This window comes from Talpa europaea (genome assembly GCF_964194135.1).
Source record: "Talpa europaea genome assembly, chromosome: 12".
In the NCBI taxonomy this organism is placed as follows: domain Eukaryota; kingdom Metazoa; phylum Chordata; class Mammalia; order Eulipotyphla; family Talpidae; genus Talpa; species Talpa europaea.
In genome coordinates this window covers 7,522,308-7,550,194 of record NC_140079.1, presented here as the reverse complement: position 1 = coordinate 7,550,194, position 27,887 = coordinate 7,522,308, and the positions used below count along the sequence as shown (strand labels likewise).

The window sequence follows — 27,887 nt, the reverse complement described above, 5'->3', positions numbered from 1 at the left end:
AATGCTATTCTTACTGGCGAAGGGGAAGCCAGATAGGTGATTCTGGTACCACATTCACCTATCAATGGGCACTTGGCTGTCCTTCTGGCTGTGGTGAATCATGCTGCTGTCAACATTGGCGCACAAACACCTGTCCAAGACCCTGCTTTGCCATCTTTTGCTACATCGTGGGATTCCTGTATCACTCTTTGAGGAACCGACCTGCTGTTCTCTAGAGCAGCTGCACCATTTTACAATCGCACCAACACGCAAGGGGTCACTCTTAGAACTTTTCCCTGAGACCCTGTGCCCGCTTTGGTTCAGCATGGCATCTAGGGCAGGGTATACAGTAGGCATTCAGTATTTGGTGAGCAAATGAGTGAGTGAGAACATGTCTCCTCCTGTGGACCTGGGGGTTACACGCTGACAAGAGACGGGGTGCGACGAATGAAACACTTACTGAGAGTCAGTCAACCTGTAGGTTTTACAGCCTGAACCCATTTCCCCCGTGCAGGTAAGACGGGCCCGCGCGACTCGCTTTGTTCAGCAGAGGGCGCTTCAGGGCCACAAGCAACGCGAAAAGCAAAGTAATTGCAAACCAGTACCCGGCTCAGAGTTTTTTTTTTGGTCAGGCGCGCCATGGACAGCCCAGGCACCTCAGGCTCCTGGAGCCCAAGATGGCGCTGCAGCCGCCGCGGAGGGCCGGGCGGTGGAACACGCGAGGCTCCCAGAGGCCTCATACAGGGCACCTCACGGCCCCCAGACCCCCTCCCGCGGCCTCCTATTCCGGCCCATGCGTCCGTGATGCGCCTTAGTCGCGCGGGAGCGGGCGTTTCTGGTCAGGCGCGCCGCGGGCAGCCCCTCCCGGGGTCCCTTGCGGCCCCGTCCCGGGGGCTTGCGGGGGCCTCAGAGCAAAATGGCGGCGGTGGTGGGGTCCGTGAGGCGCGGGCGGCGGCGACCGCGGCGCCAGTGAGGGGCCCGGGGGCCCGGGCGGCTCCGGGCCGGGGCTCCGCTGCGGGACGGAACATGTTGCGCTCCACTGGCTTCTTCCGGGCCATCGACTGCCCCTATTGGGCTGGGGCGCCCGGGGGGCCCTGCCGGCGGCCCTACTGCCACTTTCGGCACCGCGGGACCCGGGGCCCGGGCGCGCCCGGCGGCGGCGGCGGAGCGGCGCCCCCCGCAGCAGGTAATGCCCGCCCGCCTGCCCCGGGCTCGGCTTCCCGGCCCGGGTCTTGACGCCACCGCTGGGGCTGGCCCGGCCCCCTCCTCACACGCTCGCGGTCCACGGTCCCCCCCAGTCAGGACTGGGAACCCTCCCCTCCAGGGCCCGTGCGAAAGTCGCGGAACCTCTGGACGCCTCCGCTTCCTCTAGTGTGAAGAGTAAACAACGAGAAGACGTGCGTTTCTGTCGCGGGGGTGGGTGAGGTAACAGGCCGAGGGCAGCGCCCGAGAAACGAGCTCGCCTCATACCGGTTGGCAGACCGAGGACTCTTACTCCCGCCCTAACCGCACCCGGCTCCTGGTGGGGGTGTCATTCCCGCCTCACCCGCGACCCGGGTGCTCGTGGCGGTCCTTGTTTATCTCCGCACTGCTTTCCCCGGCCGCGCCTTGGGTAGTGGCCGCCGCTGTCGACGGCAGTGGGCTCGGGGGTGTTAGGAGCAGTTACTGCGTGTCAGCCGAGTGTCGTCGAGGCGACTGGACAGGGAGTAACTCCAACCCCCTTCACTGGGACGGAGAGGATGCCCTGCTTTTGTCTGGGCAGAGAACTTTAGTGGATTACACATCACATTATCCTGGTGATTATCAATGTCATGGCAGATTTTTGTAAGCGCCGCAAAGGAGCTGTCGGGGCTGCTTGTGGGAGGTGTGGGGTGAGACCTTAAGAATGGGAAATTGCAAGGAAACACTTGGAGGGAGGAGTAAACGCGGTGTCATTTCTTCCCACTGAAATTCAAATTCATTTCTTTCCACTGAAATTCAAACTCTCAGTGCTGACGTCTGCCCTTCAGGACTGGCTCTCCCTTTCCATCAGACCCTGATTTCTCTTCAGATTTCTTCGTTCTGTCACAGTTTCATATTCTTTCCCTCCATATGACAGTAATTCTCACCTCAGAGTCTTCTTTGGTTGAAAGAAGAGCACCCTTGCTAGGTTAAAAACGATAGGCTTGTTTCCTCATTTTGCTGGAGGGAATAACAGGATTTTCTCAAATTGCTCCCCATTAATTTGCTTAGGGCACCAGCACCTGCAGCCGACTGCAGCCAGCCAGAGACAAGCGTTGATTGTCTGGCTGCACACCTGTGCTGGCTGTGAGGCATTCAGAGCTGCATGAGGTGCAGGCCTCGCTATCAGGAACCTGCCCTTGAAACGGAAGGCAGATTTGCCCACAGGTAGCATCACATTGTTCCTTACCCCCTGATGGGGGCTGGGGAGTTGGGGAAGAGAGAGTCATGTGTGGGTGCCGTCTTAGAAGCAGTGACACCCAGTTCATGTGGTTAATTTTTACCCTCTTACGACAGTTTCTTGACTTCACTTATTTACTTATCGGCATTGCATGTGACATTCTGCAAGGAGCTGCCTGACATTTGGGTTTCTCACCATTGGAAAAACAGCAGGCCCACTCCCCTGTGACGCCGACATCCTGGCTTGTCTCCGTCCTAGGGTTTCAGCCGTCTGAGTTCTGGGACATTGATTCCTATACTCCTTCCTCCCATGCCAAGTCAGTCTTCATTTCTTTCTACAGCACATATAGCCAGTTAGTTTCTGAAAGGATCATTTTGGGGGCCTGTTTGGTGATGTAGTTCTGTATATTTCACTTCAATAGGTAAAAAATGTAGTTGCTTACCCAGTACCCCAATATGTCTGCATTCCTCCCCACCCCCATTCTTTATTTCCTTTCCCTTTTGCAGGTGAAAATAAACAGCCATTTTCCAGTCTCCGATTAGGGAGAAGGGCTCTGATACCTTCTGGTTGAACACCTCCTTCCCTTCCAGAGAGGGAGGGTCAAATTCCAGCTCTGCTTCTTTCTTGGAAGTGGGGCCCTTCACCCTCTGTTTCCTCCTCTGTGATGTGTTGTTCGGGCTGCCCTCCGAGGTGGCCAAGGGAGAGTACATGTTAAGACCTTCCCCTCCCTTTCAGCTCCCCCAGCTCCAGGTTGTGACAAGTCCAGTTTCCATCAGACTTGATGGAAAGAGACTGTAGCAGCGTAGCTTTCAGCTAGATCCACTTGTGAGCAGAGGTGTACAGCCTGACCAGAGGCACTGAATTGGTGGACTGGGTCGGGTTCGCCTGGGCCCGTTTTTAGAGCAACTGTCAGGGGTACTGAAGCGCTGGGTGGGAGCTGTCTGCAGGGTGGGATCCGGTTCCCTGTGTGGCCCAGTATCTTGAACTTTGGCTTGATAGCCTGTACCTTTCTGCAGAAGCCCAGGGGTCTGGTGGGGATTCTTTTGGTCCTTCAAATTTAGCTCCCTGCTCCCCCCCCTCCGCCTCCATGGGCTGTCGGATCCCTACCTCCAGACTTGGCCTGTAGTGTTGGGTTATTGCCACCCTCTGGCAGGCTCTTTATCTGTTTCCATTTTATAGATGAAGAAACAGTTCTGAAGGGGCAGTCATTCACCTGTGTGCTGGTAAGGGGGGTATGATGGGTAGAAACGGGTAGTCAGGCTCTTGTGCTACCCACTACCACCTGCTGATTCCTGCTCCCCAGTACATGCAGGTCCCACACACATCTGGGCCCTGTTGTATATCAGGCTCAGTGCCCTGCCTTGGGGCTGACAGGTAGCCATGAGGCCTGGAAAAGAGAATTACAGGAATCTGGAGGAAGACCTGAGCAGGAGAGGCCCCAGCCCTCTGCCTGCAGCAGCATACCTTGGGACAGACTTCACTCCTGCCCCCTCAGATTAGACCACGTGGGACCCTTTGTGGTCTGGAATCCTGAAGGAAAGCCCTGTTTCTCCAGGGAGCTCTGAGCAGGAAGTGTGTTGGCCGGCAGAGGGTGAGGAATGACTTGGAACAGGAGTATGTAGCAACAGTGACTGGCAGACTCCAGCTGTCACTGCCCAGCGGACCTGGTCATGCCTCCGTGCGCCTGTCGCCCCTATAGGCTGGGTACCTGCAGGTTTCATGTAGGGCGGGGCTTCTCACTGCCTGTGATGAACTAAAGTGTCTGATGCTTTGTTGTTGTGATCTGCCTTGTGTTTCCCTCCCCTTCCGGGAAAGAAATGAGACAGAAACTGCAGTAGAGAGTACTGTTCTCTTTGTGCTGGGGTCTGACGGGGGGGAGTAGGTGTGAGGGAGGTTCTTGCCTGCTGGTGGTCAGAGTAGCAGGCGCCTCCTGCTTCATCTAGGTGGGCGCGCTTAAGGTGGTTAAAGGAATAGTGCAAAGGACGTTGGGGCCATTATGGGCACGGGCTGAGTGGCATTGTGGCCCCACCCATTCAGTGCCAGGAGTTCCACTGCCCTGCCTTTGTCGGGATGACCATATAGATCCCTGATACTGCCTAGTGTCCCCTGAGGGCAGGATTGTCTTTAAGACCCCCTGATCATAGGCTGTGCCTTGCGGGAGCCACTTGACAACTCTGGACATCCTTCTGTGGCCCTCCTGGGAGCCTGGGCCCAGGTGCGCTAGGTGTGGCTCTAGGTCTCTGGGGGCAGGGCCTCTGGGATGGGATTGAAGCTTTTGGGACTCCCACTGGGAGAGCATTCACCCATTCATAGTGAGCAGTTCTTGGTTTTTCTGTTCAGCCAGGGTTGGAGGAAAGGCTCAGAGGATTTTTAAAGGCGCCATCCTTTTGTAAATGTCACCAACTCAGCACACCCTTACACTCTGCTGGGTCATGTGTGAGAGACCTGGGTTTAACCTGCTCTAACTGCACAGAAGCCACCTCTTCAGGGGGTAATATAGCACCCTGTTGGTGGAGGTCCATGCATGACACCTGAGTTCCAATCACCTTTTTCCTGGATTGGAATAATAGGCATTTCAAAACATTGGAGAAAAGCAGAAAGAAACACGTCTTGTGAATTGCCCCAGTCTCATATTCGCCTGCTTGCTGTATTTCCTCCCAGACTTAACAACAGATTTTGTGTCTTTATTGTAGTTGTGATCCTGCTGCACAGATTAAGCTGGAATCTGCCATTTCTGAGGTGTCACCATACCCAGGTCTGCTGTCCTCACACCTGGCAGCCCCTCTGCACAGCCTGGGAGGAGTTAAAAACCTTCCTCTCTCCTGTTGAGCTTGGGCCATTTACATAACCAGCGGCTGCTAGTGATGCTGGTTTTTGTGTTTTCCAGTTCCTTTTTTTTTTTTTTTTAAAGATTTATTTATTTATGCATGCAAGAACTGGGGTACAGGCCAGAGGTGTCGGGAGTAAGAGGATTCACCAGAGAGAGTGTGGAGCAGAACAGGCAAATCCACTGAAATACACTGCTGAGGGGAGCAGTGGGGAGACAGGAGAGGTCTGCTGTACCCTGTGGGTAGCTCCCTGGCCGGGGATCGAACTCATGCTGCAGTGGCTGGAGATAGCTTCATAGTTTGGAGACTTAACCCCTTGCACCACCAGGGAGGCCATGTTTTCCAGTTTTTTTTTTTTTTTTTTTTTAAGAGGTATTTATTTATACAAGTACTGGGTACAGTCAGAAGCGTGGGAGGGTGAGAGGATTCACCAGAGCCAGAGCGGGGGGCAGAACAGGCAGACGGACAAAATACGCTGCTGAGGGGAGCAGCGGGCGGCAGGAGAGGTCTGGGGGCCATGTGGGACCCTCGCCCGGTGGCTGGGGATCAAACTGGCACTGTGGGCAGCTTCGCAACCCAGCACTCAACCGCTGCGCCACCAGGGGAGGCCCTGTTTTCCAGTTCTTAATGTCAATCGCTAGAGCAGGGACTCTCACCTAGGGTAACCTTGCCTGTCAGGGACACTGGGTGAAGTCAGGGACCTCTATGGTGGTTGTAACTGGGGATGCTCCTGGCATCCATCATATGGGTGGGAGCCAGGGATGCTGCTTAGCCTCCAACAGTGGTCAGGATGGCCCCCTCCCCTATACATAGAAATAGGATTGAACCAGCTCCAATTGTTGTGGGGCTGAGACTGAGAGACTGGGCATCCCAGTGCCTGGCCTGGTTCTGTTTTAGAATGTGATGGGGAAGGTGGTTGAGGTACTGAAAAGCACTGCTACCCCCCTCCCCAAGTTTCTCAGGCCTGGAGGCCAGAGGTGGAGCAGTTTGAGGCCCAGACAGGTTAGTGGGGGTGGCTGTGCTCCTGGGAGGAGTAGGGGAGTCCTGTGTGGGAAATTATTTGAGTATCCTTCACTGTCCGAGCCCCCAGGGGCTCCAGAGAAGAGGCATGGTGCTGTGGTCTGGCCCTCAGCTCCCTCAGATGGGGGCATTTGGGCTTTGCTTTCTGGTGTGCAAAGATCCCAGCTAGAGAGGGGCAGCTTGGTATCAATGGTAATTTCTGTAAAGTGGGTGCCATTGAGCCCTGAGCCAGTGTGCCTCTTCCATCTTGCGTGACTGCGTCCTCCCCTCTCTGCCCTGTACCCATTACAAACTCAGTTCTAACCCCTGCAGATGGTTTTTAAGCCAAGTGGAGGATGTACAGGAATTCGGTGTGTTATTCTTTAAGCTGTTCATATGTAATGGGTAGACTGGCTGGTGCAATCTGGATGGCAGCAAAAAGTAGAACATTAAAACAGAAAGTAGGTGGAAGGGGGTGGCCCCAAGCAAGTGGTTACTGACCTGGGATTGAAAGGATGAGTACAAGTTTGCCTGGTGGCCGGAAGTGGGATTAGGCAGGAGCAGCAGTCTAAAATTCTGGGCAGGGAGACAGGCAGCAGCAGGCCTAGTGTCCTACTCTGGACTTGGGGACTCTGGGAGAGGAGAGGCTGCTGTAGCATCACTGCTGTCACACTGGTTTGTGACTTGTCCTCTAGCACAGGGCCTCGGAGTCCTGCTGTGGTCTAGCTAGTCCACTCAGAGTGGGGGACATGAGAGGCCCAGAACCAGTGACCATCCCCAGTGCCTGCTGGGAGATGTCCTGAGGGGCCATCTCTTCCCATCACCACAGAAAGCCTTGTCTGTGTAGTGGACATGCTCAAAGCATTGACAGCCCATGACCTAGGGTTAGGATTTCTCACCCCACCCCCCCAACCTTAAACTTTTGCAGACACTTGTACCAGCGAACACAGTCAAGGCCAGGGTGCAGCAATGAGCCCTAGGCTCAGTATGTTGAACTGGGAACCTGAGGGGACAGGGCCTGGAAGGTAACCAGAGGGCATGTCTGGGGGCACAGGGACCGCTTTCACTCCAGGCACATCTGGTGATAGGGCACAAGGACTCTCCTTGTGTCCTGGAGACCAGGCCTGTCCCTGCCCTCTGGATGTCCAGACATCACAGTCTGCAGTGGCTGGAGCAGGCGTGGGAGTATTTGAAGAGCCGGCTCTGTCACCCCCAGCACCTGCTTGCGGTGTCACTCAATAAACGTGCTGATGCTCCAGAGTGACCCTGTTGTGCAACTCTTTCTTAGGGGGTGAAGCTGCTGCCCCTCACCGTGGACCCATGTCCTGGGACCCATGTCCTGGGAGCCTGCTGCGCTCCATCTCCCAGACTGGGTGTCCCTGGGGGATGCTGCTGCATGCCACCAGCCTTATGCTGGAGGCTTCCAGGAAGCTGCACTGTGTAGCAAGGTGGCTCCAGAAACACCCATGGGAGGACATGTTGGGGATTGGAAGGCATGGGTCAGGAAGAGGGAGAAAACAGTTTGCAATGTCTGTCCTGACCGCGTAAGTGTTTTATACCCATCGTGGACTGCGAGAACAGAGAACATGCCTCCACTGCACCCTTCAGCCTGGTCTTTCAGTCTTTTCTGTGGTGTTTGTACCCTACTCTGCTCAATTCCCTGTGGTTTGGAAGAGTAGCTGAGCTCCGGTCAAGACGATGGTCCTGGTCCCCTTCAGCTCTAGGTGTTTGCAGGACAGCCTGAAAACTGGGTGGGATTATGGGGGAGGAAAGTGTCAACCTATGGGGTAGATGCCCGGGTCGCTTTCAGGGGTGTGGGGAGAGAGTTGGGTGCTAGACACAGGTCTGTCTAGACTTTTCTTACCCCTGGAGGCCAAGGAGGACCCCAGACTTTGCTTCTTTGCACAGCGTTAGCAGTGGGGTCTGATCCCTGGTGGGGGGGTTCTCTATGGTTCTCTCCAGGTGTCTGGGGTACCCCTAGGAACTAATAGGTGCCTTTACTCCAGGCTTTAGGTTCCTGGTCTGTCCAGCAGTGTGACATTCAGGAGTGGAGCTGAGGATACCCCAAAAATGGAGAATTGGGGTATAGGAGTTGGCTTCCAGGAGTGGAGGACTCTGGGTGGAGGGGATACCTCAGGAGCTGAATCTGGGCCTAGAAGAATGGAACTGGCAGCTGGAGTCCCTGTGAGGGCTTCAGGGGGCTATTTGCCCTCAACTGGAGGTGGCCCTTGGGGTGCTGTCTGCCAGATAACACTTCCCAGAAAAGCCCAGAGTGGGGGGTGGTTCTATCCTGGGAGCCACAACTGCCTTCCACCCTTCGTGGGGCCCAGTGAGGACTGTTTGTGGATGTGTGCCTGTGGCCACTGCCTTCCAGAACATCTCTGTCTTTGTCCACCTTCAAGGTTTCAAGGCCTCCTAAACCTTCCGCCCCACCCCCCATGACTTGCTGGGATTGGTGCTAGGTTGAGCTGCTCTGCCACTGTGACTCGCCCTGTGTCCCAGCTTATCTTGTGCAGCAGGGACTTTGTCTATCTCCTGGTGTCCCTGCTACCCCTGCTCGGTGGTGTGACCACCACCTGGGGTTCAGGAGCCATGTCCCTGCTGAGCTCTTACCAGGAGCTGGGAGTGGGCCACTGCAGCCTGTGCTTAGCCATCTGGGGCCTTGGGCAGAGAAGAAAGAGGAGGTCACAATGATGGCTGATCCTTTGGGAGGACTGGGTGCTGTCTCTCCCTATCCCAGTGGAGAGAACCCAGGGTTTGGGGTCACAGAGACCAGTTAGCAGCCCTATGGGGCTTAGGGAGCTGCTGACTTAGTCTCCTCTGCAAAATGGGCTGACAAAGGGCAGGATGACCAAAAGCATGAAATAAGGGGGTACTCCTGAGGGGGGTCCCCTAAAAGGAGTCAAAGAGGTCAGGGAGAGTGTTGTGTATCTCCCGCAGTGAGTGAGGAGGGCCTAATGCTTGATTGTCATTTTCCATTGCCTTTGATTCCATGTGTAGCAGGAGGTGTTTCCTAGAGAGGCCAGGGGGTGAGGAGAGGAACAGAAACGTGTAGGAGCCGGGAGGGGTGTTGCTGGGCGGGTCCCATCTTGGTCTTTCGTTCCCTGGTGGGGCTCCACCAAGATCCTTCCCAATCTGTGTGGCCCTGGCTCCTGTGGGTTTTCACACTGTTCTGGAAGTGAGGGCTTCACGCCTCCCGCTGTGTGGGCCGGAGGCAGGCCTGAGCTGAGATGGGCGGGCCGGTCCCTGGGAGAGCTGCCTGCGCTTAGGTGAGGCTGGGCCCTCCTTTGCCGCCAGGGAAGAGGCCTCTCCAGGACTTCTTCCTCCCTGACGTGGTGAGGAGTCTTCCCAAGGGACTGCCTTCCTGTGACCACCAGGCAGGTATCCCCTATAGCTGCTGCTGGACTTTCCAGGCTGTTGCTGGAAAGACTTGCCTTTCCCTGGAGTGGGGACCAGAACCCAGCCTTTGGGGGCTCTCCCAGTCATCCCAAGCCTTGCTCCCTTTTCCGAAACACAGCCCAATTAATCTTGTTTACTAAATGTAGGCTTTCCTCGTGCAGCTCCCAGAGGAAGCCATTGGCTTCAAACCAGGTTACTTCCCCAGTAATTGGAGGATGCCTTCCCAGCTGCCCCGTGGCTTTTCCTGACCTTTCACGGGTCATCTGTCCAGCCCACCTTCTGATAAGCCCCCATGAGTGGGTGGGCAGGGCCCCCTGAATACTGGGCTAGTTGCAAAGCAATTTCTTGGGGAGCTTCTCCAATTCTGACAGGTTCCTGGAGGGACCCACGCCACTGAGGCGGGGTGGGGGCAGGGCCTAGGTGGCATGATGTGAGCTGAGACTCAGGGTGGAGGGGAGGCCCCAGGACCTACTGCACTTGCCCCCCTTCACCTCTCCAAAGCCTCAGGTAACCTTGCGGGGGACGTGTCTTCTGCTTCAGGGACTGAACTGGGGGCCCTAAGTGCAGGGAGCTCACACCTGTGTGCTCAGCACTCTCTCAGTCCCTGTGGGGAGACTGGGGCCCCGGGACAGCACTTTGCCTAGACTCAGGTCTACCTAGGATGGGTTTCTTTGTTGGGGTGGGTGGGGTCAGCAGATGGCCTCCACTTGGGGCTGGAAGTAGCCGCTCCTACTGCTCAGCTCGAGGGGCTGGAATCCCAGCAGGGCGCTGTACCTTCAGGTTCTGAGCTGGAATCTTACTCCCAAGTGCTCCAGCCTTTCCCGCCTGCGGGCTGGGGTGCTGCTGGAGAGCCCTTAGGCCGGCGCGGAGAGGGTGAAGCAGGCATAATTTTCAGAAAACAAACCTTGGACCCATCCCAGAGCCAATGAGGCTTCCTCCTTTTTGGGGGGTCTGAGGGGAGGGGATGGTTCCCTATCCTACATGTAAGCAGACAGGAGGGAGAAGAAACCCTGACCTCTCACCCCATTCATTCCCGAAGGGGGCCCCGGGGCGGGTATTCCTGCATGGGTTGCATTTTGCCTTTGGCTGGGGGGGAGGGGATTTTGCCAGGGTGGGCCCTCCTCCCACCCCCCACTTGGGGGCAGGGTGGGGTGGGAGCCCTTTTAGACCCGAAGGAGTGCCCCCTCCGGTCATGGCCTCCGTCTGGGCTCCACACTCAGCTGTCATTTGGAAGTTGGGGTGGGTGGGTGGGCAGGACGATCTGGGCTCCTCTGCTCAGGCAGGTGATGGGTGGAGCAGGGGTGTGGGAGCTGGGGAGACCTTGTTGACTGCTGGAATCTCTAGTCTGACCTCTTCTCTGGACTGTCCCTCGCTTTGCGCCTCGCTGGGAGCGAGCGGGGAGAGGCCGTCAGCCTTTGTCCTTATCGCAGGCTCCCTCAGCTGTGGGAGGGAGGGATGGGCGGGTTGTTTCCCTGGTTTTGCCTTTTGCCCATTGGTGTCGTTTATGTGCTTTTACCCCCCAACTACCACCCATCGTCTCGGATGTCCCCCCTGCTCCACAGTGTACATCAAGCCTCCCTTCTCTTTTCTAAATACAATTTTTTTTCCTAAAAGATTTATTTATTTATACAAGCACTGGGTACAGTCAGAAGCGCGGGAGGGTGAGAGAATTCACCAGAGCCAGAGCGGGGAGCAGAGCAGGCAGAAGGACCGAAGGACACTGCTGAGGGGAGCAGCGGGCGGCAGGAGAGGTCTGCGCGCCATGTGGGACCCTCACCGGCGGCCAGGGATTGAACTGGCGCTGCAGAGACTGCGGGCAGCTTCACAACCCCTCTAAATACAATTTTGAAAAGGTTCCAGGTTAAAAGCAAAAACAATAAGCCTACAGTTAGCCCCTCTCTCCCGTCCCTCCCTGGGCTGTAGGCCAGGGCCCAGCCTTTGCTCCCACCAAGCTCACCCAGTGCCACTCACTTGCTCGCTAGTGCTGCCAGGATTCCCTGGGGCTGCTGGCCCAGGCACCCTCAACTGGGGGTCCTGCTCCACAGTCCTGGAGGGTGGGGTCCCGCATGGGCTCAGGCTCCATCCAGGGGCGGGCAGGCCAATTCCTCTGGCGGCGCCTACCACAGGGTGTCGGTGTCCTCGACTTCTCAGGTGTCACAGACTCAAGTCCCATAGAATTTCCAACAATGAGCTCTTTAAATCCTGGAATATTTATTCTATGGTGCTTCTTTGGAACACTGAATTTTATTCAGATTTTATTTAGAATTTTGGCATCTCTCCATGAGTGAGCGTGGACCGTTGGTGGAATTGGGAGGGGGTGCTGTTTTCTAGAACATGCCCTGCAACCCGGTGACAGCATGGATGATGTGCCGTCCAGCTGCCATGGGGGGCGGGGGCCACAGGACTGGAGACCTGCCTCACCCTTTTGTGGTGATTTCTGAATACTGTGTGTTTGAGCATGGGATGCTTTTTCCACACCCATGGGCTCATACCGCTGGTAGCGCTCCGCCTCGCTTTCCCTACGGGTGTCGTGTGGGTGTATCAGCAGGGGCCATTGAATGGGTGTGTCCTTTGCCTGCCTGGTGCTATTCCAAGATAGAGAGCTGTGCATGTGTCAGGCAGTGCTGGGTAGGCTGTGTCGGGCCTAGCTGCAGGCAGCAGTGTGCCACGCTTTAGTGGGGACTCATCCAGTGGGAATGGCCCAGACATTGCCCCCCACTTCCTGGAGAGTCACAGTCATTGTGGCCATCTGCTCTCTCCAGGCCTGGGTCCTGTGCCCCTTACCCCGGTGGCTAGCCTCTGGGGTCCCATGGAGGGGTGTTTCTGAGACTTTGACACCTTGGAGTCTTCTGGGAATGGTGGTATCTGACACCTGGAGGCCTGGGAATGGTGGTATCTGAGTCTGGCTCTGGGCTCTTCCCTGGCAGTCTGGCCTTGGCTGGGATGGGCAGTGGCCTCTGCTCACATTGTTTCTTCCTCCTCCCATTTCAGGACTTGGCTATGACCCATACAACCCTGAACTGCCCAAACCCCCCACGCAGAGAGAGAATGGCACCCTGGACAGAGGGGATGAGCCTCACTCAGACATTTTGGAGCTAGAGCTGGTCAATCAGGCCATTGAGGCCGTGCGTTCGGAGGTGGAGCTGGAGCAGCGGCGCTACCAGGAGCTCCTGGAGACAGCGCGGGAGCACGGCTCGGCTGAGACCCCCGCCCTCACGCCCCGTGGCCCTGCCGCCTGCCCCACCGCCCGCCTGGACGACGGTGCGTTCCCGCTGTCCTTCGACTACAACCCCAGCAGCCGTGGCCTGTTGAGCCCCAATGCCAGCTATCAGCCCACCCCGCTGGCCGCCCCCGCTGAGCCAGGCAGCAAGTACTCGCTGGACCGGAGTCAGGGTCATGGTGGAGGGGGCAGTGGCACCCTAGAGTACGTCCCCAAGGCGGTGAGCCAGCCCCGGCGCTATGGCCGCCCCATCCCCAGTAGCAAGTATGTGGTGGATGACTCCAAGCCATCCACGGACCTGGAGTACGACCCGCTGTCCAACTTTTCCGCTCGGCTGCTCAGCAGGGCCAGCTCCAAGGATGACAGGGGCTCCAAACGGCCCAGGGACTCCCGTGGCAGTGAGCCCTACACACCCGTGCTTAAGAAGGCTTGTGACCCTTTCAGTGGCTGTGATGCTAGGTTCTCAGACTCAGACGATGACACCCCTGCAGCTCCAAATGACAGGCCTGCCACCGCCGGCCCCCCTAGTGTCCCGGCTGCCACTGCAAGTAAGGTCCCCAGGAAGTCGGGCTCCAGGGAGGGCCAGGAATCCGAAGAGGGCAGCCTGAGGGAGACCAAGGAAACAGCAGTGCAGTGCGATGGGGGGGATCTTGGGCAGCTGCCCCCGTGCCCTGCTGGGGCCAAGTCCTCCCCAGCCAGGGCCTCACAGGACCACCATAGCCCCAAGGACGGGAGGCCCAAGAAGAGGCGGAGCCACAGGGATGGCGTCCAGAAGAAAGACAGGGCTAAGGACCCCGAGCGAGGCAGGCGGTCTGAGAAGCCCTGTGCTGACGGCAAGGGGCCGCAGGCTGGCAGCCCCCGGCACAAGGCGGAGCAGCCCAAAGGGACCAAGAAAAAGCCATCTTTGGCCACCCCTGTGGCCAGCTCAGGGAAAGGGTCGCCTGACCAACTGCAGCCAAGCCCCGTGCGTGGAGGCACCCGGCCTCAGGACTCCCGGCCCGGTCCCCACCAGCTGCCAGACAGGGCAGGTGAGAAGACCCTGACTGGGAAGCTGGTGGAGCGCAAGGCCCGCTCACTGGACGAGGGCGCCTCTCAGGACACCCCCAAGCTGAAGAGACGGGCCCTGAGCCATGCCGATCTCTTTGGAGATGAAAGTGAGGATGAGAGCCCCGGGCCCCCAGAGCCCCGGCTGCAGCCCCCCGCCCTCCCTAGTCTCAGTTCCAGCTCGGACTCGGACTCAGACTCTAGCCTGGGCCTCTCTGCCAAGCGGGGGCCGCCCAAGCAGCTCAAGGTCTCCCCGCCCCCCTTGGCCGCCTCAGCCTCTCCCTCCTTGTCCTCCTCCTCCTCCTGCGCGGGGGCGGGCGCGGAGGTGGACTACTCTGCCCTGGAGAAGGAGATCGACTTCGACTCTGACCCCATGGAGGAGTGCCTGCGCATTTTCAACGAGTCTACCAGCGTCAAGACGGAGGACAGGGGCCGGCTGGCCCGACAGGTGAGAGCTGAGCTGGGCTGGGTGGGCAGGCCAGGCCACCGAGCGCTTCATCCCTCCCAGTGTTCCCAGTGATTGGACCCCCGGCGTCGCCACCGTGACGGTTCCTTCAGCGCAGGCCTTTTAACTCATTCAAAATGTAGGAACCCTCAGTGGCCGCCTGCTGCCCCCCTGCACCCCATCCAGAAAGAGGACCCTGGCTCATGACCCATCGGAGGGGTCCTGCCACAGCCTTCTGAGAACAACCAGCTAAGGGGTACCTGGCTCCTGCCATCTCTGCCCTCCCTCTCCCCTGCCACCTCCTGTCCCCACTGCAGCCACTCCTCTCTCTCGGCCTCTCTTCCCTCTCCTGACCCGGCGTCTCCTCCGTCTCCTCGCTCCAGTCCAGGCCCTCTTCCCTCTCTCTGCGCCAGTCCAGGCCCTCTTCCCTCTCTCTGCTCCAGTCCAGGCCCTCTTCCCTCTCTCTGCTCACTGTCTTCGCCCCCCCCCCGCCCCCCTTTCTTTCCTTTCCCATCCCTCCTCCCTCCTCCAAAACTGCCTGCTCCAACCTGTTTGCGTCTCCTCATCCGATGCTCCCATGTCAGCCACCAGAGGGAGCTTGCTTTCAGCAAAGCTGGACAGGCCAGTGTCCGGCTCTGAAACTTATAGCTTCAGCAGGGTGGCAGACCCTGGGTTCTTTGGCTCCTTAGTGCCTCGCTCTGTTCCGGCCTTGGGGTTGTTGCCTTTGGTTTGGTCCCTGCCCTGTGAAAGGCTGGGATAGCTCTGCCAGGGAAGGTGGTGAGCCTGGGGGTTGGGGTATAGCTGCACAATTCACCTTTCAAGAGGCTGGGGAGCTGGACTGGGACAGGAGGTGCTGGGGCTTGACTGACTGTGGGCATTGGGTATTTCAGCAGTACCTCCTGGGGGTAGGCGAAAGCCTTCTGGCCTCTCTTGACACTGAAACACCCTCCCTTTTTGACCTAGCACTTTTCTGTCCAACTGTCTCATGGTCTCGGACTTATATCTGCTACCTTCCGTGCCGCCCCTGCCCAAGGCCTGGGTGGTGGGATGGCAAAGGGGGGAGGGGCAGAGCCATATTGAGGGCGCACTCTGTGTTTCAGCCCCCTAAGGAGGAGAAGAGCAAGGATAAAGGGCATGCAGGTCTGACCACACTCTTCCCTGGGCAGAAGAGGAGGATTTCTCATCTCTCCAAGCAAGGCAAGGAGGTATGGGTCCACCCCTGGGCAGGGACTGTCCGGAGGGAGAAGGGCCTGTCTGCAGAAACAGGTCTCCAGTGCCTTTGCTGATGGGGTCTTTTGGCAGGGGTTCTTTGTTCTGGTGCTCCCTGCATCCTAGCAGAGAAATGCATGGCCACACCCCATCCTCAAGTGTCCAGGTGCTGAGATCTGGCCTTGAGTGGCAGTTCTCCAGCTGGTCACCCTGCCTGCTGATAGGCCTGCTCTGCAGTGTGCAGTCTGATCCTGGGCAAGTGGCCTCACTGTCCTCCTCTGTCATTGAGACCCGGGAACATTTTTGGGATCACTGTAGGGGTGGTCAGTGTGTTAGTGCCGGGGGAGCAGGGTCAGAGGACCAGGTTGCCAGCAGAGCCACTGGAGCTTCAGTTGATTCAGTCACTGGGCAGACCCTTCCTGGAAGGAAGGACTGGGAATTTTGGAAGCTGCCATCCAGAGAGACTAGGTCAATGGGTCTAGATTGGAGTGCCAGTTTAATTAGGGCCCAGAGATCCCTCTCAACACCTAAGGACTGAGGGCACAGCCTGGGCATGCCACGGTGGGAGAGCAGTTTCCTACAGGCACCCTAGGACCTAAAAGCACCTTGACTGTGAAGCCGGTTGAGCCCAGCTGGCTCCTGCTGAGGTATCTGCAAGCCTGTAAGAAGGTTGAAGGGTCACCCATTGCACCTGGCCCCTGCCACCCTGCCCACAGTCCTGCTGTCAGCTCTCGGAGCCCCTGACTACAGATAGGCCCTGGATTTCTCATCACTCAGGCAGAGCCTGTGAGGAGAGCTCCGGTGCCCGCTGCGCGGCCCCCTACCGCCCAGGAAGTGTGCTACCGGCGGGCCCAGCAGGCCCAGCGGGAATCGACGAACTGGCTGCCAGCTGCCCAGCGGCCAGCTGAGAAGCCATCCTCTGTCCACATCTTGGCCCCTGGTGAGAAGAGGAGGATTGCCCACGTCCCCAACCCCCGCCTGGCTGCAGGTGAGTCCGCCTGTGATCTCTTCTGTAGGGCACAGGGTCTCGGATTCCCAGGCCAGGTCCCTGGTGCCAGTGGTGACCTTGAGCAGGGTCCTACCACCGTCTTCAGCATGCTGTGTGAAATGGGCACAGAAATCTCCCCAACTATTGGGCAGTGGTGGCACCCTGCCCCTCATACACTTTTGTGTCAGTAGTAGGGGGCTGAGTGCTGGATGCCTGAGGGGTGTCCTCTCTCCCCCATGCCCCTGTCTCGGCCAGTCCTGGGCTCCACCTACCTCTGAGGCCCTTACCTAGAGGTCTCGCTCTGTCCCTTCAGTCTGATTTTTGTGTCCTTGCCTCCCGAGACTTCTGGGGTAGAAGGTGTGGGCTGAGAGTGGGCACCAGAAGCTGGCCTTGGTGCTCAGGGGCTGGGTGCCAGGCATCTGCACGTGTGGGGGCACCTGGGAAGGTGTTAATGAGGTGAGTGGGGAGGCTCTCTGCCTTGTTTAATTGAGCCACCTGGGCTGGGCTTGAGGTGGGGGCTAGATTTCTTCCTTATCCCAGTCTGAGGGGCTCTTGGCTTTGTCTGAAAATTCTTGGCACCTCAGCAATCCAGACTGGTTGGGATACCCATGGGTGTGTTTCTAGTTAGCACTGTCTGGAGCTTTGATGGGAGACAGGCCCCAAGTCACCTGAAAGTCTGTTCCCCTTGGGTATAGAAAGGCCTTGCTGCTGGATCAGAGGCCCCCTTGAGTCAAAGGGCTTTCTAGGGATTCACACCTCTACCCAGGGCACGTGCAGCCCTGCCCTGTTCCTCCTGGTGTCACAACCTTTAGGAAGAAATCGTCTAATTCTGGTCCCTTCCTCCTTAGCATTTGAGTTGGAGCCTGCTAGGCAGGTGAACAATGTGGGCAGGTTCTAGTGGGTTACACTGGGCTGGGTGGGGCTGAGACAAGCACTCCGTAAGTGTGCACCTCCTGCACACAGTGCCATCCAGGTTGCTGTCTGTGGCGTGGGTGGGATGAGTTCTGTGATAGGCACTTCATACACGTGGGCCAGTGTGCTCAGGTGCGCCGGTGCTTCCCCTGATGTTCTCCAGGCCCTGTCCGGTGCTGCTTGCTCTCCTTTTCACGCCTAGACGCTGTTCTTCCATCACTGAAAAGTGCAGGTTTCCCGGGAGGGTTGTATGTCAAGGTTGGTGGGCCGCTGACTCCTTTCCCGTGTGGCTGAGAGGCTGGCCTTGGGTAGAACAGGCCATAGTGCTGGCCTGGGGCCAGGGACCAGTCCGCGCACTGCCGCCTCTTCTGCAGGGCTAAACAGGGCTAGAGCTAGTCAGAAGCGCCCCAGCCACACACACTCAGAACCCACCTTCCACTCCTCCTCCTGGACCCTTGGAAACAGCCCCACAGCCAGTGCCCTCTTTGGGGGTGGGAGACTGCTTGGTTTGTGACCTCATCAAAGGGAGAGGCAGAACACAGAGGCTGGGGCAGGCAGGCAGCTGGTCACAATGACCTGGCCGGGGGCACCCCAGACCTCTGGTACTCAGTCTAGGAGCCAGGGTCTTTCCTCCCTCAGACGTCAATGCCTCGGAGTCGGGGGCTGGAACATGTGGCAGAGGCTCCCCACGCACCCTGCTACTCGCCGGACCACCCCAGCGGCGACGTTGCCTGAGCCGGCCTCTGAAACCCCGTTTTTGTTTCCCCCTCCCCCCAATGGACTTGCAGAAAGCAGATAGAGCCTAATGTCATTCCATAGCCCGCGTTCCAGACCCCGGCCCTTCCCCCTGTGCTCTGAGATGCACATCCTGCTCACGCTGAACGGCCGCGGCTGCTTGGTGCTCTGCAGCTCCGTGATGGGCGCGCTCTCCTCCTGCACTCATGTCCCCTGTGTCCCGCCAGCCCCCACAGGTGCCAAGAGGACCCTCTCGGCCAGCAGCAGCCAGTCTCCTAATGGTCCTGAGCCAGGTGGCCAGCCCCTGAAGACGCGTACGTTGTCGGGCATGGCATCCAAGACCACTACCACCGTCACCCCTAAACGCATCGCTCACAGCCCATCTCTCCAGGTAACCTTGCCCACAACCCCAGCATCTGAACCTTTCTTTTCGTACCTCTTCAGACTCCTGCCCTCTGTGGTGGTTGTATTAATTAATAGACACAGTTCGTAGAGCTTTAAACAGTTTTCAGGAAACCTGAGCCGAGAGCACATTCCCCTGGTGCTCCCTTGTCGATACTGTTTGTCGTGTTTTGGCACTGAGGGGCCAGTGACAGCCCTCCCTCATAGTCACAAAACCCAAAGTTTCCAGTGGGGTCTGTTCTTGTCACATGTCCTGTGTGAGCGCGCCACCTGTACTGCTTCTGTGTCCTCTCCAGAGTTTAAAGAAGCCCATTATTCCAAAAGAGTTTGGGGGCAAAGTCCCCACCGTCATTCGCCAACGATATCTCAACCTTTTTATTGAGGAATGCCTCAAGTTCTGCTCCTCCAACCAGGAGGCCATAGAGAAGGTGGGTAAACCAGTTCAGGGCCTGGGACAGTCTTTTGGGCTGGGTCCCTGGCCTGGTCCTGTTGTGAATGGCCCCCAGCCCCAGGCCTGCAGGGCTGAATGGCATGTCTGTGCCTAGGCACTGAATGAGGAGAAGGTGGCCTATGACCGCAGCCCCAGCAAGAATATCTACCTGAACGTGGCTGTGAACACCCTGAAAAAGCTGCGGGGCCTGGTCCCCAGCGCTGTGCCTGGTGTCAACAGTAAGTCCCTGGGTGGCCTGGGCAATGCTTCTGGAAAGACTCAGCCTGTGGGCCCTTCAGGCTGCAGGAACAAGGTGGGTGGGGCCTTCCTGAGGCCTTTTTGCAGTTCTGAGGGAGGTGAGGTTCTCAGACAAAAGGCATTGCAGGAAAGCGTGGGGTTGTCAGCCTTCTGTCTAAGACGGAGCTGGCCCCCTGCCCTGGGAACAGCCTCTTCTTGCTATTAACCACTCTCCTTAGCCAAGCCAGGGTCTCTCGAGCTGAAGGGCCGCTGCTAATGGGACTGCTCGCGGCCTCTTCAAAGTGAGAGGCTCTAGCTGACCTGCTGTGTGCATTAAGCTCTGGGGGAACATTTCATTACGCTTGTCGAAGGTGCATTAACCAGTCTTCCCGTTCTCGCCTCTGTCCCTCCATCAGTTTCTTCTGGGTGCTTCTAAGGCCCTTAGATAAAGTGTTAAACTTCCAAGGGTGCCACCTGGGGGAGAGGGCCTTCTAGTCAGCTGAAGACCTGCCGGCCCCCACAGAAATAGGTGGGGGTCCCAGGGCCTTGGCCTCTGCCGATTGATGGGTCGGCAGGAGGAGGGCATGTGGGAGGGAGAAGGGGTTTGAATCACCCTAATTCACCCTCCCTTTCTCCTCCCCCCAGAAACCAGCGGCCAGAGGGTGGTGTCCCATGAAATGGTTTTGGGGGGCAAATTGGCTGCCAAAACCAGCTTTTCCCTCAGTCGCCCAAACAGCCCCCGCGTGGAGGATCTGAAAGGTGAGCTCAGGCCCCTCCACTATCCTCACCCAGCTGCTGGGGGGCATGAGCCCCCTATACCTCCCCCCAAGCCCAGGCTTGCTTGGGCCGACTGCCTTCTCCCGGTTGTTCTTAGGGGCTGCCCTGTATGGCCGCCTTAAGGAGTACCTGCTCAGTGAGGACCAGCTCAAGGAGAATGGCTATCCCTTCCCCCACCCTGAGCGACCCGGGGGCGCTGTCATCTTCACCGCAGAGGAGAAGAGGCCCAAGGACTGTAAGTAGCTTCTGCGATGCAGCACCTGAGCTGGGCAGAGGGCCGGGCAGAGGGTCGGCGGGGGTGGGGGAGTCTGGGTAGAGGGGACAGGCCAGCAGTGGGGAGAGACAGCTTCTGGGAGGGTGGGCCCTCAAGCACTGACGCTCTGCTCTCCTGCCCGCCGTTCGTCCCCTCACAGCCTCCTGCAGGATCTGCTGCCGCTGTGGCGCTGAGTACCTCGTGTCCTCCTCGGGCCGCTGTGTCCGGGAGGAGGAGTGCTGCTATCACTGGGGGCGGCTCCGCCGGAACCGAGGTGAGGCTTAATGGGGCACTTACCCCCGTTCTGACCCCAGGCCCCTAGGGCCAGCTCGCCAGGGTCAGGGGTCTCCCGGACCCCACACTGAGCCCTTTCTAGGTTTCTTTCTGTGAATTGTGGTGTTCTTCGCCACACTCTTCTTCGCAACGCTTGCAATCAGAGAACCTCCTGTGACACGTTCAAATAAATGAAAGGAAGGGCCCCCAGCCCATGCCATCCTCTCCCGCCCCCTCCCCCTGCATGACCTTGGTTCAAGTGGGAGCACTTGTGCAGATAGGCAGGCCGTGTTGCGTCCCGGGGAACAAAGGGTATCCGCTCCACAGCTGCCTGTTTCATTTAATTGCAGACACAGCAGTGTTCCCCGCGAAGGCAGGCGTGGGCCCCTGCTCCCTGCGGCCGCCTGCACACCCGTCTCTGGGTCTGGTCTTTCCTTGGTGCGCTGGGGTCCCACCTGGCCGTATCCTTACCCCTCCTCCCAGCCCCATCTGGGGAAGGGCCTCTGCAGAGCCAAGGGTCTGACCCCAGTTTCCGCTCCCTGGTAGGGCCTGGCTCCCTCTCTAGGATGGTGGTTGAATTAAACCTTCCCACCCTCACAGGGATCACCCCCTTGATCCAGGACTAGGTTCCCTCTGCAGGAAGCCCCCACCCCAGGCAAAAGGGTATTAACAACTGCCTAGAGAGATGTGGGCACAGGCATGGTTGGGAGCTGCACTGACCACTGTCCCCTCTTAGTGGCTGGTGGCTGGGAGACTCAGTACATGTGCTGCTCGGCCGCCATCGGCTCTACTGGCTGTCAGGTTGCCAAGGTAGGTCTCCTGGTCCTCCTTCCTCCTTGTCCTGTGAAGCCCTCTCCCTGCTTCTTCATAGCAAATTCCCACCCCCATCTTGACTTGAGCTAAGTTGGGGTGCAGTCTATACCAGAGCCCCGATCCTGTCTTTTGATTTATCTGCCTATCAGGTGACCTTGGGGAAGGAGTAGGACGGCCTCTAAAAACCACCGCTGGGCCTGGCCCTATGAGCCTGACCCCTGTGGCTTCTCCTGAGGTCCCTGCTCCTCATGCTACCTGTGCCTGCCTCCCTCACTCTTTGTTTCCCGCCCACCCTCAGCAACACGTGCAGGATGGCCGGAAGGAAAACCTTGAAGGGTTTGTGAAGACCTTTGATAAAGAACTCTCTGAAGATGCTCACCCAGGGATCTATGCCCTTGACTGTGAAATGGTGAGCCCGTGGGCTTGTGCCCACATGCTGCAGGCAACTTGCTGCTGAGACTTAGAGGTTCATCTCCCCAAAATTTTGAGGTGGTGCAGATTTTAGGATAAGAAGCAAACAGCAGCTGGCTCCCACCCTCCCTCGCAGGTGGCCTTATGTCCGTGTGCTGAGGCCCGTGTCACAGCCTGTCGCATCTGCTCAGAGGGCTTTGCTCGTCAGTTACTTCTCTCCGCGCTCAGCAACAGCGTGATGCTTCTCCACAGCCACTTTCCCTGGGGGTTCGCCAGGGAACCGGGATTTTGAGACACTCAGGGCTGTGTGGGCTTGGGGATGGGTGCTGGGCCCGGTTTCCAGAGCATCACCCAGTGGGGACCAGGAGGGCCCCCTGTCCTGTACTCTGGGCATGGAGTGTCTGTGGTCCTGGATGGGGCATCAGTGACTGAGGTGTGTCCTCCTGTCCCTGCAGTCCTACACCACATATGGCCTCGAGTTAACGCGCGTCACAGTGGTAGACACAGACATGCAAGTGGTTTACGACACCTTTGTCAAGCCGGACAATGAGATCGTGGACTACAACACCAGGTGCGCCAGCTCCCAGGGAGCCAGGATGCCGGGGCCAGACCCCTGCCCAACTTCCACGTTAGGGATCTGTATCACCCTTCCCGGTGGCCTTAAGACCCCTGCCTTCTCCCACCCCAGGTTTTCAGGGGTGACGGAGGCAGACCTCGCCGATACGAGCATCTCACTGCGAGATGTCCAGGCCGTCTTGCTGAGCATGTTCAGCGCTGACACCATCCTTATTGGACACAGTCTGGAGAGTGACTTGCTGGCCTTGAAGGTACACAGCTCTCCAGGCCTTCTTGGGTTCTCAGAGGGCACTGGGCAGTCTGCCTGTCATCAACTTTCCTGGGCCAGGTGCGCCCAGCCCGCCAGGGGAGGGGAATGGTGTGGGGGGGGGTCTCTTCCCAGGCACTCCACATATCCCTGCTTGGACATTCTGCTCTGAAACCTTCCAGAGCCCTGGCACCTTTCCACCCTGATCCTCCCAGAGCCCTGCCTGGGGTTGGAAGCCGGCATGTCTAGCCCCTGATTCCCTGCCCCGCCCCCAGGTCATCCACAGCACTGTGGTGGACACATCTGTGCTCTTCCCGCACCGCTTGGGCCTCCCCTACAAGCGCTCCCTGCGGAATCTCATGGCCGACTACCTCAGACAGATCATCCAGGATAACGGTGAGTAGCTCGCCAGGTGGTGGGATGGTAGGGCAGCCCAAGGGGAGCCCACCCTGACTCTGGTTACCCGTCACCTGCCCACAGTGGACGGGCACAGCTCCAGCGAGGATGCCAGCGCCTGCATGCACCTGGTTGTCTGGAAGATCCGCGAAGACGCCAAGACCAAGCGGTGACCCGCTGCCGCCGCCTCTCCTGCAGCCCCGGCCCGTCCTCTACCCCAGGCCTCTTCCAAAACAGTGCAATAAATCTCGAGAGCTAACCCTGTCCACGTCACCAAGCGAGACACGGGAACTGAGAGCATGGGACGAGCCAGCATCAAGAGAGCGCAGACCCGAGACCAACCCTGGAGCCCAGCCCCCGCCAGAGCCCCTTGTCCTGGCCCCTGCCGCTTGCCCCCCAGACCTCGTCCTCTGGAGACTGCTGCTTGTGTCCCCAGGCAGCACGACCACCTGTTCTGCCCCCTCTGTGCTGAGGGGGCAGGGGCAACAGGGCGGGCTTGTCTCGGGTTGGTTTGAGACAGGGGTAGTCTTTTGTTGTTTTGTATTGTTATTTTTATTATTTTTAATTTAAACCTGATGACTTGCACAGTTGTCTTCCCCCATCCCAAAGGAGCCAGACCCTGGTGCTGAGTCCCCACCTCCCAGGGGTGTGGGTGGGCTGGGAACGGTCCAGCCCAAGCCTCCACAGCCACCAGGACCCAAGGTTCCAGCTCAGCCTGGGCGGGTGGGAACCGGCTGCCCCCAGCCCACTTGGACTCCCTGCCCTCCAGAACCCAGCCAGCCCTGCCCTCCACCAGCTTCCGGGGCCTGCAGGCCTCTGGGAACAGTCTTCCCATCAGAGCCCCAATACCCTCACCCCTTTCCGCACCCTTGGGCTGGGACAGAATAAATGTTTGTATGGATTTTAGATGGTGCTTCTGGTGGTCCTTGTTGCCAGGTGAGGCCACACAGCTGCAGAGGTCATTGTTCCCTTCGAACTTGGTCATGTGCGCCTTCACAAGGTCCAGCCCGGCACCTGGGCTGCCCCTTGGGCCTGCCACTGTGCCGTGGGGGTGCAGTGTTCCTGACCCAGAGCCCTGGGAGGCCTCAGGATTTCAGTCCACTTGGGGGTGCTGCCGTGGTGGACCAGTGGCCAAGGAATTGGCTTGACTGGCTGCTCTTCCTACCCACAGAGCTCTGGTGGTTTGGGGGACCAGGTTGGAGTTGGGGAGCAAGGAGAGGAAGAGAGCCACTCTACATTGCATGTCTGAAAATCTTAATATAGAGGGAGGGTCAGCCCACTTGGAGCTCATTCTGGCTAGGGTTGGGAGGGCCAGGGCTGTACTGGTCCTATAAAAAAAAAAGCCACAGGGCCTCCTTGGTGGCCTAAGGGCTAAGTCTCGGCACTACCACCGCAAAGTCTAGGGAGCTGGCCCGCAGGGTGTGGCAGACCTCTGTTTTGCCCACTCTTCCCCATCAGCAGTGTATTTCAGTAGATCCGTCTGTTCTGCTCCCCAATCTGTCTCTGGTGAATCCTCTCACCCCCTCCTGACACCCATGGCTACATCCCAGTTCTACACAAAATAAAACTCTTATAATAAATAATTCTAGGAAAAAGAAAAGTGTCTCCTGAAGCAAAGATGCTGAGGAGCCCAGTCCAGATGCTTGAGCACAAGGGGGCTGGGCAGAGCTGATGGGACAAGCCCCACCCCATTACTTGCTTTTGTGTGGTGGTGGTTTCCTCCCCTGCCCCAGTACAATGAACACCCTGGGGAGGCTGTGGGCAGTTATGAGGGAGCTCCTTCTCTTGCCCCTCATTTTCCTCTGCCCACCCAAGATCTCACCTAAAGTCTGAGAATAGTCAAACTCCCTTCCCCTTGGGGCCATTCACATTAACTGCCGGGTAGACGCTGGATAAATATTTGTTGAGTGTTGAATGTCCACCTAGTGTCCCCCACATGTCCAGTAGGTATCCAGACCTGGCTTCCAAAGAATGTGAAAGGGAGTTTGCTGCTCCAAGGAGGTAGGGGGTTCAGATGGTGTGTGCTCTCCCACTCCCACCATTCATTCACCCTACATCTGCCCATAGGTGATCGGAGGACGGGTGGACACTGACACTGGCTTGTTTCACTGGGCCAGAAGAAGAGTCCTCCAGGCTAGGGGGGTACAGGTGGAAACTGCCTGGAGCCCCCTCCTAATTTTCGTACTCAGAGGATTCCTAAAAGTGAAAATATGAAAAACGGAGCTTAATCATTTCCCCCACTCACAGAGGGGACACTAAGTTACGTAGCCCTTCCATCACGCCCTTGCGTCCTGCTCTGGGCCCTCCCCGCCTCACCCAGGCCACTGCCCCAGTGTCGGCGCTGTCCTCCACCCCCATCATTTCCTTCAGAAAGGCCCCCAGGGCCTCCCCAGTGGTGCAGCAGGTTGAGTGCCACCCTGTGAGGCTGTCCACAGCCTCTGCAATGCAGGTTCGATTCCTGGCTGGCCAGGGAAATACCCACATGGCGCGGCAGACCTCTCCTGACTTGCCCTCTGCTCCCCTCAGCAGTGTCCGGTCCATCTGCCTGTTCCGCTCCCTGCTCTGTCTCTGGTGAGTCCTCTCACCCTCCCATGCCTCTAACCTGTACCCCAGTTCTCGTATAAATAAATCTTTTTTTTTTTTTAAAAAAAAAAAAAAGGCCCAGAGCCGCGCCCCCTGCAAGGTGGGTATACATTCGGGACAGAACCCTGTGTGGGCTTCCTCCTGCGGTCAGGACTATCTTCACGGCTGCAACTGCACTAGGATGTGCTCATTTAACCGCTAAGGGATGAGACAATCGGACTCAAGCCCCGCCCCGTACACCTGCGAGCCCCAACGCGTCCTTCCACTGCCGCCACCGACCCCCGCCTCGCCCGCCGCCGGCGGCCCGCGCCACCCGCTCCTACCCTGACCCGCAGCGCCGCTCCCCGGCACCCCCTCTGGCCTCGCACTGCCCTTCCCCGCCCACACCCGGGAGGCCCGCCCATGGCCGCGGGCCCCGCCCGTCCACCCGCTGCCTCCCGTCCACCCTCTGCCTCCCGTCTTCTTCCCGGGCCCCGCCCCCGCGGCCCTGCCCTCTCCCCCCGCCAACCCTCCCTCAGGCCGCGTCCCGAAGCCTCGGCGCCGCCCGGCTCCGCCCCTGCCCGGCGTGGCCCCGCCCCCAGCCGGCGGCCCGGCCGCCTCCTCGAGATAGCCCCGCCCCCGTCTTCCGCTCCGCCCGCCCCGCCCCCGCCCCCCGTCGGCGCTGGCCCCGCCCCCGGGCCGGCCCACCTGCAGCCGCGGCCCGCGCCCGCGCCGCCCGTTTCAAGCCGGTTTCAGGCCCGTTTCAAGCCCGTTGGCAGCGGGCCAGCAGCTCCACCACGTCCGCCGCCCTGGCCGCCCGCGGGCCTCCCCAGGCCGCCGGGCCCGGCCGGCAGGTGAGCCGAGACCTCCGGCGGCCGTGCGTCCCGGCGCCCGCGCCTCCCTCCGGACCCGGCGGGCCTGGGGGCGGGAGGTCGCGGCGGCCGCGCCCCAGAGGTTCGCGCGGGCCGGGGCCGGGGCCGGGCGACGGCAGTGCCCAGTGTCGGGGATCCGGGCGCCCCGCCGGGGAGGCCGGGCTTCCAACCCCGGGCCCTGCCTCCGGGGCTGCGCAGGCTCCGGCGTTCATGGGCGTCGTGGTGAGCTGAGGGGAGAGGAAGGTGGGCGAGCGCTCCGGGGGTCGTGACCTGCCCCCAGTAAACTCTGCGTGGATTCCGGCCATCTCAGCACCCCGTCAACCCCACACGTACCCCGGTAGCCCCTTCTCGGCCCCACTGGCTAAGCCCCGTTCAACTGAACTGAGCCTCAGTTTTCCTCACCTGCCGAAGGGGCCCCGGGCCCTGCTCGGCTCCCAGGAGCTCCAGAGCTGGCTCCGTGCCAGGCCTCCCCCGGGGCCCCATGACTCAGGCCGGCAGTTTAAAGCCCTCGGTGCTTCTGCTGATGGTCCAGACAGGGAGAGAAGCCGCCGAGAGAAGGTGATCAGAACTGGGATGGGGGACACCACAGGCAGAGGGGGAGCTCAGAGGAAGCATCCCAACAAGCCTGGACGGTCTGAGAAGTATAAACTGAAACCCAAATGGTGAGGAGGGCCTGAGCAGCATGTGGGAAGGGTGTTCCTGGCAGGGGGAACAGCAGACCAAGGGCTTGGAGATGAAGGAGGCCCTGAGTGCTGTGGGGGCCGGGGTGGGGTGGGGTGGGGTTGTCATTTCCAGCACTGCTGGTCAAGCATGGTTTGCAGGGGCCAGACCAGTGACCCCTCCTGAGACTCTAGTTCCTGGCATCTAAGGACTAGGAGTGAATGGTGGGAAGGTTCCAGGCTCTGAGAAAGGCCTGGTATCTGCCTCCATCTCTCCCATCACCGTTTGCTGCCCCCAGACCACGCTCAGCCCTCAAGGTAGCTTGGACTCCTGCTACATGCTTAGGAAATATGCCTGCGCCCCGGGGCCCTATTTAGTCAGCAAACATAGAGCACCTAACCGGATTGGGCATTGTGTGCTGGGTGGGGATTGCGACAGGAGGGAGCAGCGTGGAGCCCCTGGAGGAGGTGGGTTTTGTCACCTCAGAAGAGGAACTGGGGACATGGGGGCTTGGACTATGGGCCACCTTGGGGGTCAGGAGCAGTGGCTAAAGGTAGAATCCTTCATTCTGAGTGGATCACTATAATGGGTGGCAGGTGAGGCAGCCTCATGTTGCCAGCTGGGGGGACTGTTTCATGGGAGGCTGCTGCAGGTTTAAGGATCACCCTGGAAACTGCCAAGCCAGAGGATGTCTAGGGAAGAACAAATAGCTGGTGGCTGAGCCTTCCAAGCCCAGGGAAGGGACAGCAAATGGACATGGGGAGGTGTCATTTTAGAGAAGGTCAATCCCAGGCTGTGTGTTCCTTGAGGGCAAAGTCA

At 58.8% G+C, this 27,887-nt stretch overlaps 1 protein-coding gene across 1 annotated transcript; it reads left to right on the top strand.

Annotated features, from left to right (window-relative positions):
- Positions 1-1,005: 1,005 nt before the first annotated feature.
- On the top strand, positions 1,006-23,257 carry REXO1 (RNA exonuclease 1 homolog; the record flags this gene model as incomplete). Its single annotated transcript, XM_084250690.1, has 16 exons — positions 1,006-1,165; positions 12,598-14,318; positions 15,416-15,520; positions 16,302-16,512; positions 18,387-18,550; positions 18,858-18,989; positions 19,107-19,230; positions 19,874-19,987; positions 20,103-20,240; positions 20,419-20,532; positions 21,268-21,341; positions 21,643-21,753; positions 22,211-22,326; positions 22,444-22,582; positions 22,854-22,974; positions 23,059-23,257. The coding sequence occupies 16 exons, from the start codon at positions 1,006-1,008 to the stop codon at positions 23,145-23,147; spliced, it is 3,633 nt and encodes a 1,210-aa protein (XP_084106816.1). The 3' UTR covers positions 23,148-23,257.
- Between the last annotated feature and the right edge of the window lie 4,630 nt (positions 23,258-27,887).